The 13,139-nt window shown below is 46.0% G+C and overlaps 3 protein-coding genes across 3 annotated transcripts; 2 read left to right on the top strand and 1 right to left on the bottom strand.

Annotated features, from left to right (window-relative positions):
- Positions 1-4: 4 nt before the first annotated feature.
- BDCG_01090 (kinesin family protein) lies at positions 5-3,368 on the top strand (the record flags this gene model as incomplete). Its single annotated transcript, XM_045416602.1, has 10 exons — positions 5-22; positions 52-205; positions 230-297; positions 452-853; positions 950-1,228; positions 1,511-2,006; positions 2,066-2,193; positions 2,248-2,793; positions 2,854-2,914; positions 2,992-3,368. The coding sequence occupies 10 exons, from the start codon at positions 5-7 to the stop codon at positions 3,366-3,368; spliced, it is 2,529 nt and encodes an 842-aa protein (XP_045272294.1).
- Positions 3,369-3,743: 375 nt separating this feature from the next.
- BDCG_16274 (uncharacterized protein) lies at positions 3,744-6,373 on the top strand. The gene has a single exon (XM_045425524.1). The coding sequence runs from the start codon at positions 4,022-4,024 to the stop codon at positions 6,206-6,208; it is 2,187 nt and encodes a 728-aa protein (XP_045279433.1). The 5' UTR covers positions 3,744-4,021; the 3' UTR covers positions 6,209-6,373.
- Positions 6,374-6,829: 456 nt separating this feature from the next.
- BDCG_01089 (uncharacterized protein) lies at positions 6,830-12,968 on the bottom strand (the record flags this gene model as incomplete). Its single annotated transcript, XM_045416601.1, has 5 exons — positions 6,830-7,735; positions 7,796-8,095; positions 8,150-8,299; positions 8,354-8,576; positions 8,632-12,968. The coding sequence occupies 5 exons, from the start codon at positions 12,966-12,968 to the stop codon at positions 6,830-6,832; spliced, it is 5,916 nt and encodes a 1,971-aa protein (XP_045272293.1).
- Between the last annotated feature and the right edge of the window lie 171 nt (positions 12,969-13,139).

Here is a 13,139-nt window from a genome sequence, read left to right as displayed (position 1 = left end):
TAAAATGCAAAGTAATCAAATGGTGTATGTATTCTTTCTTTCTCAGTCCAGGCTATCATAACCATTGATTGGACTTTCGATGGCATGATTCTAAACTTTGAAAATAACCCAGAAAGGATGTTGATACCTTACAGGCCATTAAGTCTAGCCAAGGACGGGTCAAAAAGTCAGTTGGCCGTATCTGAGCTTTCTTCCTCGTGTCTACGTAAGTAAGTAACTATGTCAGTAGCTCGATGCCTTGACATCCTATCCACAATTCTGGCGGCTTCCAGCGATGCGATTGTTGCCCTGGCAACGGTTTAATTACCCCTACCAGTCCGGTCCGCACCGATTTTCCGACACACAAAGACAACAAACGATCACAGACAGCAACCACAGTCGCAGTTTACTTCTATATCAGATTCCTTTTCGCTGTTGGTTAATCATAATTTACAAAGTCCTAATTATTTAGCTTAGTGTGTCTAAAATCGATAACATGGAATCTGGCCCGAAGCCCTCCACTGGGCAAACATCACTCTTTCAGGTTTATCTGCGGCTTCGGCCACCAATGAACAAGAAAGAAGCGACCCAGATACCAAAGCAGGAATACCTCACAGTTGAGCGCCCAGAGCCCCAATTGTCTGAAGACGATGGAAACCAACGTCCCGTCTGGCCTACTCATATCACGCTGCAGCCACCAAACGATTCGAGAAAACGAGCAGTTGAGAAGTTCGGGTTCACAAAAGTTTTTGAAGAGAATGCCTCTCAGCTAGAGCTTTTTGAAGAAATTGGGATGCCCAGTTTGATAAAAGGTGTTCTTTGTGATGGTAGAGATGGCCTGGTTGCTACCTTGGGAGTCACTGGGAGTGGAAAGGTTTGATGTCTCTTGTCTCATCTCTTATTGACTTCATGAATATTTTGAGAATCGACGAGCAAGTGAAAAGCCCGCAAGCTTACTTCTCTGTCTCAGACACACACTATCCTTGGGTCGAAATCGCAGCGCGGAATAACGCAGATGTCACTCGATGTCCTCTTCCGTTCCCTTTCGTCAACGGTTCAGAATTTGGATAACCAAGATAACCCCCTATTGCTATCGTCCATTGCGGATTCCGACCCATCTGAAGCACAGCTCTTTACTGCGAGATCCTTTATCGAAATGATTTATAGTGATCCATGGAACGAACGAGGTCGAGGGTCCAGGGCTCAGACCCCGATGTCTGTTGTGTCGAGGTGTCAAACCCCTATGACGGTACGGAGCCCTTCTAATTTCCCTTGTCCTATTTTACATGCGGACTCTTTTTCAACCGGCCCATTTCTGGGAAGATTCATTCCAAGCACCCCAAAACATACCCATAGACAAGGCTCATGCACGTCAACAGTTCGACTTGTCTCCCCAACAATGGAATCAGTTGACGGTCATGGCAGTAGCTGGGTTTCTCCAAATAAAACCCTAAATCCTTCCCAATTACCTTTTTGGAACCGCCCTAAAATTTCAAAACATGTAGCTAAGATTGCCTCTCAAAACAAACAGGATTCGATGTCTACTATAAATTTCCCTCGACGTCATTTGCCTCACCGGCCGAGTACGCTCCCTCAATCGCCGGACGTGAGCGAATTCGTGATTCCTAATCCGAGCGAAGGGGAGACTGTGGTATTGGTATCGATGTACGAAGTATATAATGATCGAATTTTTGATCTCCTTACTCCCTTAAGTTCAAGAACCAGTTGTCGACCCGCAATGAACCAGAAGGAAAGGCGTCGGCATTTACTATTTAAACCTACAGAAGCTTCACCGGATCGCAAAGTTGTAGCTGGTTTGAGGAAGGTTATTTGCGGCACTTACGAAGAAGCCTTGATGGTCTTGGAGACTGGCTTGCTGGAGCGAAAAGTGACTGGAACAGGAAGTAATAGTGTCAGCTCACGAAGCCATGGGTTCTTCTGTGTTGAAGTGAAACGAAGAGTCCGAGATAGGAGGTTTGGTGAAGAATCCTGGATTGGAAATACGCTGACTGTGGTTGATCTTGCTGGTAAGAACTACGCATGGATCATTATCCTGAGACAACCTATACTTATTATCTGTGCGTAGGCTCTGAGCGCGCTAGAAATGCGAAAACTGCGGGAGCAACACTTGCAGAAGCTGGGAAAATTAACGAGAGTTTGATGTATCTGGGTCAATGTCTCCAAACGCAGAGTGATTTCCAGGACGGAAATAAGGTATGTACCTCGAAATTACTAGCCATTCGCAAAAATTTGCTAAATACCTATTAGAATGCGCTGGTACCCTACAGACAATGCAAACTCACCGAACTCTTATTCTCTAACTCGTTCCCTTCGCCGAACCACGGGACTTCATATCCGAGACACCCACAAAGAGCCCTTATGATTGTGACTGCAGACGCACAGGGTGACTTTAACGCTACCTCTCAGATCTTGCGCTATTCTGCATTGGCTCGCGAGGTCACCGTGCCTCGCATACCCTCCGTCACAAGCACAATCTTGGCTAACACGGGGTGTGGAAGGAAGAGTCCAACTTATGCTCACGCTAACAAGTCCAAATCCAGCCTGTATTGTGCTTCAGCGGAAGAGTTAGAGACTGCAGCGTTGGAAATTGCAAAAATTAGTGATGACTACGATGCCTTGGCCGTAAAACTGGCGGAGGAAGAAATTGCGAGAGCAGAAGCTGAGTTCCACTGGAGAGCAGCCGAGGAAAGGTGCATGTTGATCGAACAGGAGGTACGGGAAGAATGTTGGCAGGAGATGGAGCAGCGGCTTGAGGAAGAGAAGCGACGATGGCAAGCGGCCTGGGGTGAACAGGTAAATATTGTTATTAAACTAAACACTAAACATGGTACACCCAAGCTAACCGGAATACAGGAATCACGTCATGATGAGCACCTGGATAAAAAATTAGACTTACTGTCAAGGGGCGTAAGGAGTACGTGCTCCCAACCACGTCTACTTTCTTTTTTATTATTCTGCGGTAACTCGGCTAACTCCTGTAATTTAATATAGTCCACGAAGACCCGCAAACATCTTCAGAACATCGAATAATCGCATTAGAACGAGATAATGATAATCTACGAAAGAGAGTCGCCAGCCTCGAACGTGAATTGCATTCCCGCTCTCCAACGAAAAAAGCAACAAAATCCAAGAAAAATCTCATGCCCCAGCAGCGGCAGGATTCGCTCGATTATAGCTATGCAAGTTGTGAGAGTGACGTTGAGAACTCGCTCATGAAACTCCAATATCTTAAACTAGATTCTGACGTTAAGCGAAGCCCTGGGCCAATATCTGTGTCGAAGAAATTGACAGGCGGGAGAAGACAACGCATGATGACGGCGAGACAACGGGATTTTGCTCCAGAGAGTGTTTTGGATGAATTGGAGTGAAAAATTGACAAGCTACATATGTTTATGTTGTTACCGTGATACCCCTGATGTTGTCCTATATGAATAATAGTTTGTTTGGCTGTACATACATGGTGTGTTGAGAAACCGATATTTCCAAACTCCCTGAAATTTTCGGATTTCAGCAGCAGCTTTTTTCCCTTAGATGGTTGGGTGCCGTGAGTTTTTGGGACCGCGAAACAGGAAGGGCGTTACTAAGATTAAATATCTATTTGCTAATTTGAGTGCTCGTTTCTTTTTCCGCTAAGAATAGCCCCCTAATGTAAAGTGTCAGGTCACGTGATCTGGCTTACTAATCCCTCCACCATATAACTTTCCACAAAGCTAGCAACCTTTCAATCACACAAGCTTTACACCTTCCACAGGTTATGAGACCCGTTTTGCGCAAAAATCGCTGCCAATTCGGGATTCCTTGTCAATATACTCATTATTTGAACTACTGCTTCATTCGATACGCCCATCAGGAGTTAAAATCGTCTTATTCTATCAGTATTGATGCGTTTGAGATCTTGATGATCAATAATACTACTGCTCGCTTAAAAAAGAGGCTTGCAGAAAACGCACCACATTTGCAAAAAAAAAAAAGCAAGAAAAAGAGAACGATATTGGCAAGGATCCAATAAACGAATATCAAGATGGCGGATTCAATACGATCTCGCCCACATACACGTTCGCGATCTCGCGTCCTTTCCACTGGATCAGTTGCAGTTGATGATGATGATGATTCTTCACACTCACGCTCTGCCAGTGGACATCCTCCTGGAGCCTTTGAAAGCTCCATTGATGAAAGCTCCATTGTCGAAACACCCTCTCGATTCGAAGCTGGTTTGAATACAGCTCCTGACACGGTCAGGCCGGCCCCCCGATCTACTCGACAGCTTGATGAAGCTGGTTCTCTTGATGAGAATATTGGACACTCAGATGTCTACCGTTCGGGCGAGGCAATATCAGACCAACAGATGGAGCATCTCAAGATGACACTTGAGATGAACAAGGGGAAGCAAAGAGTCCTAGAACTCGAACTACAACTGGAAAAACTCCGTCAACAGAGATCCTCATCCTCCACAGATCGATCACAGGATGTCAACAATCATCCTGCCACCACATCAACAGCCACATGGAATCCTAATCTCGGTGAAAGGTTGGAATTCAACCTTTATGAACCGGATAGCCGTGTTGGCAAGGCAATCTCCCAATTCAAGGAAGATGTCAAGAATACTGTGAGACCAAACAGTCTAACTGGCACATCCAATTACACCATATGGAGCATCTTCATGAAATCGAAACTGGTTGATGCACAGTGTTGGTATATGATAGAGAAACAACAGACCCAGAACCCTCTACAAAGAGATGATGAATGGGCACCATTCTGGGACGCCAGAAACCGGTGGCTCTACACATTCATCTCGAACTCCTTGGGTGCAGGTGTCAGATCACGTTTCTCCAAGTATGATGAAAATCGGATCGCTTATACTCTATGGAATGCGATCGAACAGGAATACTCTGTCCCCAAAACACAGTTACGCCGTGAGGCAGTTCTGGAATTCATGTCTCTTGGTGGCACACAGGTCACCAATCTACACACATTCTTTGATAAGTTCCGGTCCGCCATCACGAAATTGGAGATGTTGGATGCTTCCCCCCCAGATGCATGGATATTTGATACCTTCTACTCAGTTCTACCCAACAATTGGAGGAATTACGTTCAGAAGAAGATAGAGGAGATACAGGATTCCAAATCCACAGCTGTGGTATTGGATGTTGATCTTCTCATGGAGGAAATCCGTTCGCGGCTTGATCCTCCAAAAGATAAAAAGAATCTGCAGAATATAGATTCTGCGGCCAACACAGCTACGACAGCTACAACGGCCACAACGACTACCAACACCAATACATCGAATTCGGCCCGTGGAGGCCGTACTGGACGTGGTCATGGTAGTACACAAGGGGGCTCCCGAAACCATCGGGGATCGGGAAATCCACCTACATGTCCTGAATGCGAGAGATCTCACTTTGGCAACTGTTGGTTGGCCAATCCAGACAGTGCTCCAGATAATTGGAGGATCTACAACGCTGCGAGGATAAAGGAATTCAAAGAAAAGAAGGAAAAGAACAATAGTGGGGGTGGAACCCAACTATCCATTACAGATGGATCAGACACCTATCAGATGGCAAACCTCGCAGAGGTTATCAATGTGCCAGCCTGTTTTGTGGAACCCCACAAGGATCCCTCCAACGGGCGTTTATACATATCAAAAGACGTCATCTTCCAGGAGGACCTCCATCTTGCCGATCCATCGATACCGACTACTCCACACAACCCGAAGGTCCTACTCAATGCGGCCCGTAAGGCGGCTGCGGCGATTCCTTCGGCGACACCAGGCCTACCGACTGCGGCCCGTAAAGAGACTGCAGCGATTCCTGATCCATCAATTGATAATCTATTCATTGATGAGGAAATTCGACCTGAGTGTCCATTATTTCTCGTACCCACTAATAATTGGTGGATTGACTATGATATCTCCGCGAGAATACCTACCCTTTTAGTGCAGAATACACTGAACTCCCCGGAACCCACAGTTGAATCTGATGACCCTCCGACATCTACAAGGGATATCACTATAGTGGGGGAATCAACAGTGGGGGAATCTTCAGTGGGGGACAGTCTTGAAGACCTACCCACCGATCCCGAGATCGCTGCACTCCCGATCCCGAAAAACCTCACGCGCGCCAAAGCTTCCATGGAATGGAAGTATTATTACAAGGCCCGTGTTAAAGAGGTCAACCGTTTGAAATATACGCGTTGGAAAGAGAATATATAAAGAAGATAGGGGGATAGGGGGATAAAAAATGATGTATATCATGACTGGTTTTTCATTACTTCACATTTTCCAGTCATTTTTTGTACCTGTACTTGATTTGAAGGCGAATTTTGTATATAGCATCGTGTATAGTTACTCTGGTGAGTGGGGGTGTCAGGTCACGTGATCTGGCTTACTAATCCCTCCACCATATAACTTTCCACAAAGCTAGCAACCTTTCAATCACACAAGCTTTACACCTTCCACATAAAGAACTAGGTGTGATTTTAACTTGCTTCCGCGTAGATTCCACCAGAGCAGAGGAAAAAAAGGGATGGTTTAATTATCTGGCTACCAAGCCATTGCATTATCAGAAATAATAGAAAATAACATGAAGTTGACTAGACCTGGTTGGTTCATAATACCGCAACCAGTACGACTTCAAACCGCGGACGCCATACCCACCCCCGATATCCGTTTGCCGTCCGAGAAGAAACCATAAACGATATTACATCCACAGAATAGTCTTATGATAAATAAACCGTTCAAATCATCAAAGGCTAATCGTTAATACAGAGGCCAAGAAGTTACTGGAAGCAATTTAGAAACAAAAATAGCAAATAATCCGATTCAAAGAGGGAATTAAGCATCCCCCTCCATGTCCACGTCTAAAGGCTCTACCTCCGTAGGTTCAAGTTCCGATTTCGCATCCTGTGCCGAAGCAGCAGGACCCGACTCGACCTCTGCGCCATCAGCAACGCTGACATTCGTCGATGGGTCGTCCGACCCAGGCTTTGGAGACATAACCCTCTTGATCAATGCATTCGAAAATGAAGCTTGGGCGGGGGCAGTTCCCGTAGCCGCTGCTTCATCGTGTTCTTCTAATATCTTCTCCTCGTCGATTTCGCTAAGTTCGCTCTCATTATCGGCGCTGTCATGAACGCTGCCCGGAACACTGCTTTGGATGCCCGAGGCTTCCTCTTTGCTGGGTAGCAACGGTATTGCGACTTCGATAGTTCCTTGTGGCTTGGAAGTAGAGGTCTCCTCATCCGCTTGACGCACGGGGGGCTTCGGTGCTGGTTTCGGCGCCAGGGCTCTTGTGGCGATTGCTTCGGCTTTACGTTGGAGCTCTTTACGCGATACTCCCTTGAACCGCGGTTTGGGACCGGGCTGAGCGTGAGTGGAGGAAACCGGTGGTGTTTGAGTACCATCTGGACCATCGCTGGCCACAAGGAGATGGTCTACCTTCATCCGTTCGCGGCTCTCTTCTTCAGTTACTTGCTCGATGAATTTGGGTACATTACTCTGGTAGAGAACAGCGTAGGTATCGGCGACAAGGTCTTCGAATATAGCAGGTTTCATGAGGCCGTTGTTCAATTTTTTCAGCTCAACGGCATCTTTGAGAAAATCTACCAGATGGGTCTCCGTGGAATGGTGCTGGCACCAGTCTTCCAGGCGCGTGCAGTATATGGCGAACTCGTCGTGGCTGACGGGTTTGAAAACAGTGTCTTCATGCCCTTCTGGAATCTCGCCGACGCGGCGGAAAAGCTGGAAGGAGAGGTTAGTTTTTGCAATTAGATCAAGTAGGACGTGTACTTGGTTACCTACTTTGATATAAGTTAAGCACATATCTTCCCATAGCTTAGAATGGTTGACATAGTCGTTTGGTTTCCTTCGTACGCGCCGAATGAGCATATCCAAGCTTGCTCGATCATTCAGCTGATTTAAAAGGCCGACGAAAAAGTACACATATCGAGTTGTATAAACAAAGTGTCTTCCTGCACGCTCGTTTTCCGGTCTCCAAACTTGAAGTGTCATGGTTTTAGTGAATATCTGCTGCGAAACCTCAGATTTAGCTGCCAAGGCAGATGCATCGTCCTTTGAATCATCATAGATTATATGCGCGGCCTGGTCACAGTTAGCAAAGAGAGCGTTGTTGGCTAGAAAGGGAGAGAGACTAACCCGCAAGACAATACGATGATGCCAGTTCGACTTGTCCGCGTTCCGAAGGTTTCTTAATACCTCCAGGATGTAGGGCTTCCATTCAGCGTTATTCAGGCTGACTTTCCGCGCATAGGGCGTCGCAAGAAGTCGGTCCCTTGCACTCTCAGGCTTTACACAATTAGTACAAAATACATTATAGCCATACGTTACTAAGGAACAAACCTTCAAGAGTCCTCTATGAACGAGCTTGTGGGAAATAGATACGAGCTTGTAATGAGGTTCAAGGACTGGATCTGATCGACTGTCCCTTCTCGATGGCAATGCTTCGATTGCATCAACTAATGAATCTAGTACTTCGTCAACTTCCACGGGGGAGTGTTGTCCCCGTGTGGCAGCATCGCAGCAGAGCATTTTCCAGAGACATTTGCTGAACATGTAATAGTTCCTATATGCACGCATTAAGTGTTTGATTCCCTAAATAGGGTAATGGGCCTACATACTTCCAATAATTAGGCCGCTCATCCATCGCTCGTCGAAAAAGGTAGCTTGCAAAGTTCCATGCTGAATACTTGTTCATTTCTGGGAATGGCTTTGCCTTGTACATTTGTTGGTTTTCGCCGCTGCTGTAATGCCTCGTAAATTCAGACAAACTAAAAGCTTCCATGGACAGAGGCTCTGTCGCTGATGCATATATCCGAAATCCAAATTCGGTATAGAGGTCAGATATCTTTCTTTTCGTTTCAGGTGACGAGTCGGCTGTTCGTACAGCAGCCGCAATTGCCATGGTGAAACAGTGTATCGCCCTCCGCTGTAAAATTGCTAGGTCTGATCGATTGTTGTTCAACTTGTCGGCAGACCATGCGATATCCTCCTCTAGCTTCAGGTCGTACACTTGAGCTAGGCGGTACCATGTTTCCCATTTGCCTGTGCCATGTTCCAGCTCTTGCCTGAAAAAAGACGCTGCAACATCCAGATCGTCGGTTGGGATTGCAGTTATTCTTTTCTGGGCCCGAAATTTTGACAGGGATATATAGCCGAGGAGATAGTACCAACCTTTATCCGCAAGTTCAAGGCTATCTGTATAAACAGGGACCATTGATACCTCCCCGATTCCTTGAACTGCACGAAACATGTCGGATGGGTTGATCGATGATTTCAGGAAAGCTGATAAAACACGCTTGTTGAAAGTCAGAGGCGTGGAGAACTTGGTGGCCCTGCCAATAGCCATTTGCATGGTGTCTATAGTCGGCCTCAATTCTGACTTGTGCACATCTTTGACATTCATTCTATTGACTTGCGTCATAACAAAATCGATCATCATAACAGCTGAGGCGCGATCCAGTCTTTCAATGGGGCACCCATGATTCGCAATGTCGTCAAGGTTCAAGAACTTTAGACCGTACAGGTCAAATAGAACCTGTGAGACGTCAAATTCATAGCTATCTTCTGTTGGGAGAGTCAACAACTCTTTCTTCATAAGTTTCAGAAGCAGCTTGTGGGAACATTTGCAATAACATCGAATTCCGAGAGCGTTATGGACAGAACGTAGGTAATGAATACGGTCGTCATTAGGGGTGTCAAATAGTTCCTTATTTTGTTCCATGAATTCTCCGAGCAATGCATAGAGCAAAACCCATGCTTTAACTTGCATTCCTCGAAGTTTCTCTTTGAACTGCTCCAAAGTCTTGGCTGTTGATGCTGGCCGTATATCCGGAATGGTAACTTGACCAACGCGAACTGAGTCTTCGAATAGGGCAAAAGAATGGAGCAGTTTGGAAATCCGAACTACAGCAGACATAGAAGACTGTAAATGCGCCACATCAAAACACTCGAACGATTTTTCGGGCTCGTCTGTGACCTTCCCAACCACCTTACTTAGTAAATCGTCAAGAGTTTTAATCCACTTCAACAGTGAAAATTGCCGGAGTCCACTCGACACTTTCAGGTATGAGGGATTTTGAAGCTCTCCAGCAACTATTTCAATACTCCGAAGGTAGCAAGATATGACTTTGGGGAAATATTGAATAGATTCATATGCGTTTCTAAGCTTCCTCCAGAGGAAAAGCCGTAAAGTTGCATCGCCCCGATCTAAAAACGAAATCATGCCCTGGATAGCGGACATTAATGAAGAATTTGCAGATGACTCTGTGCTCTCCATTGGCCTTTTAAACTCATTCCCGGATGGCGAAGCATGAACAAATTCCACAGATGATGGGTCCAGAATAGGTTCAATGCTTTCAATAAGATGAACAGGATCATCGGAATCGGAATTGAAAATATTCGTAAAAAAGTCCATGGAGTTGAGCCTTGAAATCTCTTCATCTATCGCGGAAACAGATATTTCAGGCATTGTTGAATTGTTTAGCAGAGGTATCGATGGGTTTCCAAGGGCGACCAATACACGTCTCAAGTCCTTGAGACAAAGGAAGACATAGTCTCGGGGAACTTCCTCCATCAGGTTAAAGTGGAAAACAGAGGCCCATAAGTGACGAAGTTGAATGGTAATTTGAAGGGTTTTCCCTACACATACATCGTTCTGATAGTTCATAAAAGCGCGTGCAAGAGTGCTCCATCTATTGAGACGATCTCGTTCTTCTAATACTTTTAAGTGATCGCAAGGATCACTGCCAGGTCCGCTAATTGAGGCGTATATATCAAGATGTAGTTCGTAAATGCTTTGCGTTATCTCCGCACAAGCCAAAAGGTGCGGAGACGAAACGTTGCTTGTGGAGTTCAGTATGGCTTGCTCCCAGGCCATTGCAAAGTCGTTAAACTTGGTATAAATGAATTCGTCGTTATTTATGAGGATTTGCATGGCTGTCTCCTTCATATGCCTTGTCCAAAGCCGGTTCGTATAGGTAGAACTTCCCATGTACTGGTTCTCGTCGTCAGATCGCAATTCATGGCCGGGATTAGGCTTCAAGTGCTGTTCCAACCACAGAAATGCGGCCTCACTAGGGCAAATCCATCCACCGTTGATATGCTCCAAAAAAACCGACAGCCCATCGTCCTCTACGAGAGTAATCTCCTTATCGGGATTGGGATGACTTTGTCGAGAATGATCGAGAAATACACTCATTCCCGATCTTTTCGTTCCATTTATGCTGTCGGTCGAATCTGCGGAATAAATATCACTCTGTAAAGCAACTTGAGCTTTTTCATCGTCCCACTTCTCGACTACTTTTCGAAGATCATTATAAAGAGTGCGCTGGGCAATATAGTTTTGGGTGTTGTTTTCCGGAGGCTCCTGATTGCCGTCGAAGCACAAAATCTCTTGCATTTCATCGATCGTTCCCAGATCTTCGACGCCAGCCTTGGACAGCAAAGCTCCCACAACTCCAAACATCCACTGGTCGGCATGTACATACTGTTCTAGGTGTTCCTCAAAATATTTAGCTGCATCGAAAGGTGCGGGCCCCGATGGGGCATGGACTTCGGCATTGGATTCGCGAGCTCGAATGCGACGGCTTTTCATTCTTCCACCATCCGGTTGTTCATCGTTTCCGGCAGATGCAGAAGATCTTTTTCGAGACTGTGATACAGCTGTTGTCTGCTCGAATGCATCCAGCGTTATCTGCGGTGGGTTTTGCTCTGGTTTCTCATCAGATTTTCCCTGAGAGCTTTCAGGGTGAATCTCCGAAGCCTGTTCAGGATGAGGACTTGGTTCTCTATTATCGTCATTAGAGGCGATCGAGGAATGGGCTTTATTAGAACCTTCTGCTGGTAAGTGAAGGACATGCTGAGGCTCCGCATCAGGAAGTTCAATATCCAAATTTGGGTTGGCTCCATCCCCACGTTTGTCATGTACGGAGTTTTGTTGAATAAGAGGACGAGAGGACGGAGAAATTTCAATCGAATCATGACACTCCTGAACAGAGATTCCTATAGCTGCCCCTGGAGTAAAGCTAATATCGCCCGTTTGTTCATCTAGCAAAGCCCGCAGGAGAGCTCCACCTACCGCAGTCCAGCTTGCGCTTGTAGGTGTGAGGACGTGACGGCTAGGTGGAATTCCAAGCAAGTTCAGAGATGTAGTTGAAACACTAGACCCTCTTGGAAGATACGGGAAAGGATCGATTTGCTTCTGTAGAAGACGACGAATAGCTCTTCTTGGTCGTTTGAGTGGCCGTTGCAACATAGACAGCTTGTCGCTTAGGACATCGAGTACTTTGCGGAGATCTTCACCTGCAAAAGCTTGTTCTAGACCTAACTGTTCGAATCCATCGTCAAACCCGTCATCGCCGCCTTCCAACACACTTTCTAAGCAAAATCTGGTGAGGCGATTACTTTGGAGTGCATCTCCAATCCTGGCGCTTTTCCTCCATAGCTCCAAGTCGGTATCGTCCCTCTCCAGGGCTTCGGCGAATGATCTGATTGCTGAACCAGAAGCGGCAGATACGTCAATAAAGGATTTATTGCTCTCATCAGCTTTCTTCGAGCGTAGTAAATGCCTCAGATAATCTAACGTAAACTGGCCTCGGTTTCTATGCGAGAGGTAGAGTGTCTGGGGCAAAGCACTGGAAACTGTGTCGCTAGCATCTAAAGGAGCAGCAGATTCCGCTGCCGCTTCCACAAGAAAGATTTCATGTTGAGTCTCGGGCCCTTCAAGTTGACTCCTCTTATACTCCGAGGTCGATTCCGGATAGTTGAATATTTCGGATTTAAATAACGTTTCATATGCCTCAGAAGCTTGGTCATAGAATTGGGGCCCTTGAGAATGAAGCTTCAAGGCATTATGATAAAGCTTTAGAGCTTCTTCGATTTGGATTTCCTTCGTGTCATCAATTTCCTCTTCGCTGTAGTCATCTGGCTCGATGTTGAGAGCAACGAAGGACGTCATGGCTAGGTTGGAAAAGAAAGCCTGAGGCCAGGCAAATCACCCAGCTCAAGTCAGCATTACGTCTCTCGATTAATTAAGTAGTACAGGTAATATTGTAAAACAGTGGCATATAGCGACAAGAAAAGAAGGACACCAGAAGCTACGGAGTATATCGTGTCGCAGGATACGCGC

The sequence above is a fragment of the Blastomyces dermatitidis genome (genome assembly GCF_000003525.1).
Source record: "Blastomyces dermatitidis ER-3 genomic scaffold supercont1.1, whole genome shotgun sequence".
Taxonomy (NCBI): Eukaryota; Fungi; Ascomycota; class Eurotiomycetes; order Onygenales; family Ajellomycetaceae; genus Blastomyces; species Blastomyces dermatitidis.
The sequence above is the reverse complement of the archived record's forward strand: the minus strand, read 5'-3'. Positions and strand labels throughout refer to the sequence as shown.

Bases quoted from the DNA above. Each gene is read 5' to 3' on its own strand.
- BDCG_16274 (XM_045425524.1), top strand. From the start codon at position 4,022: ATGGCGGATTCAATACGATCTCGCCCACATACACGTTCGCGATCTCGC.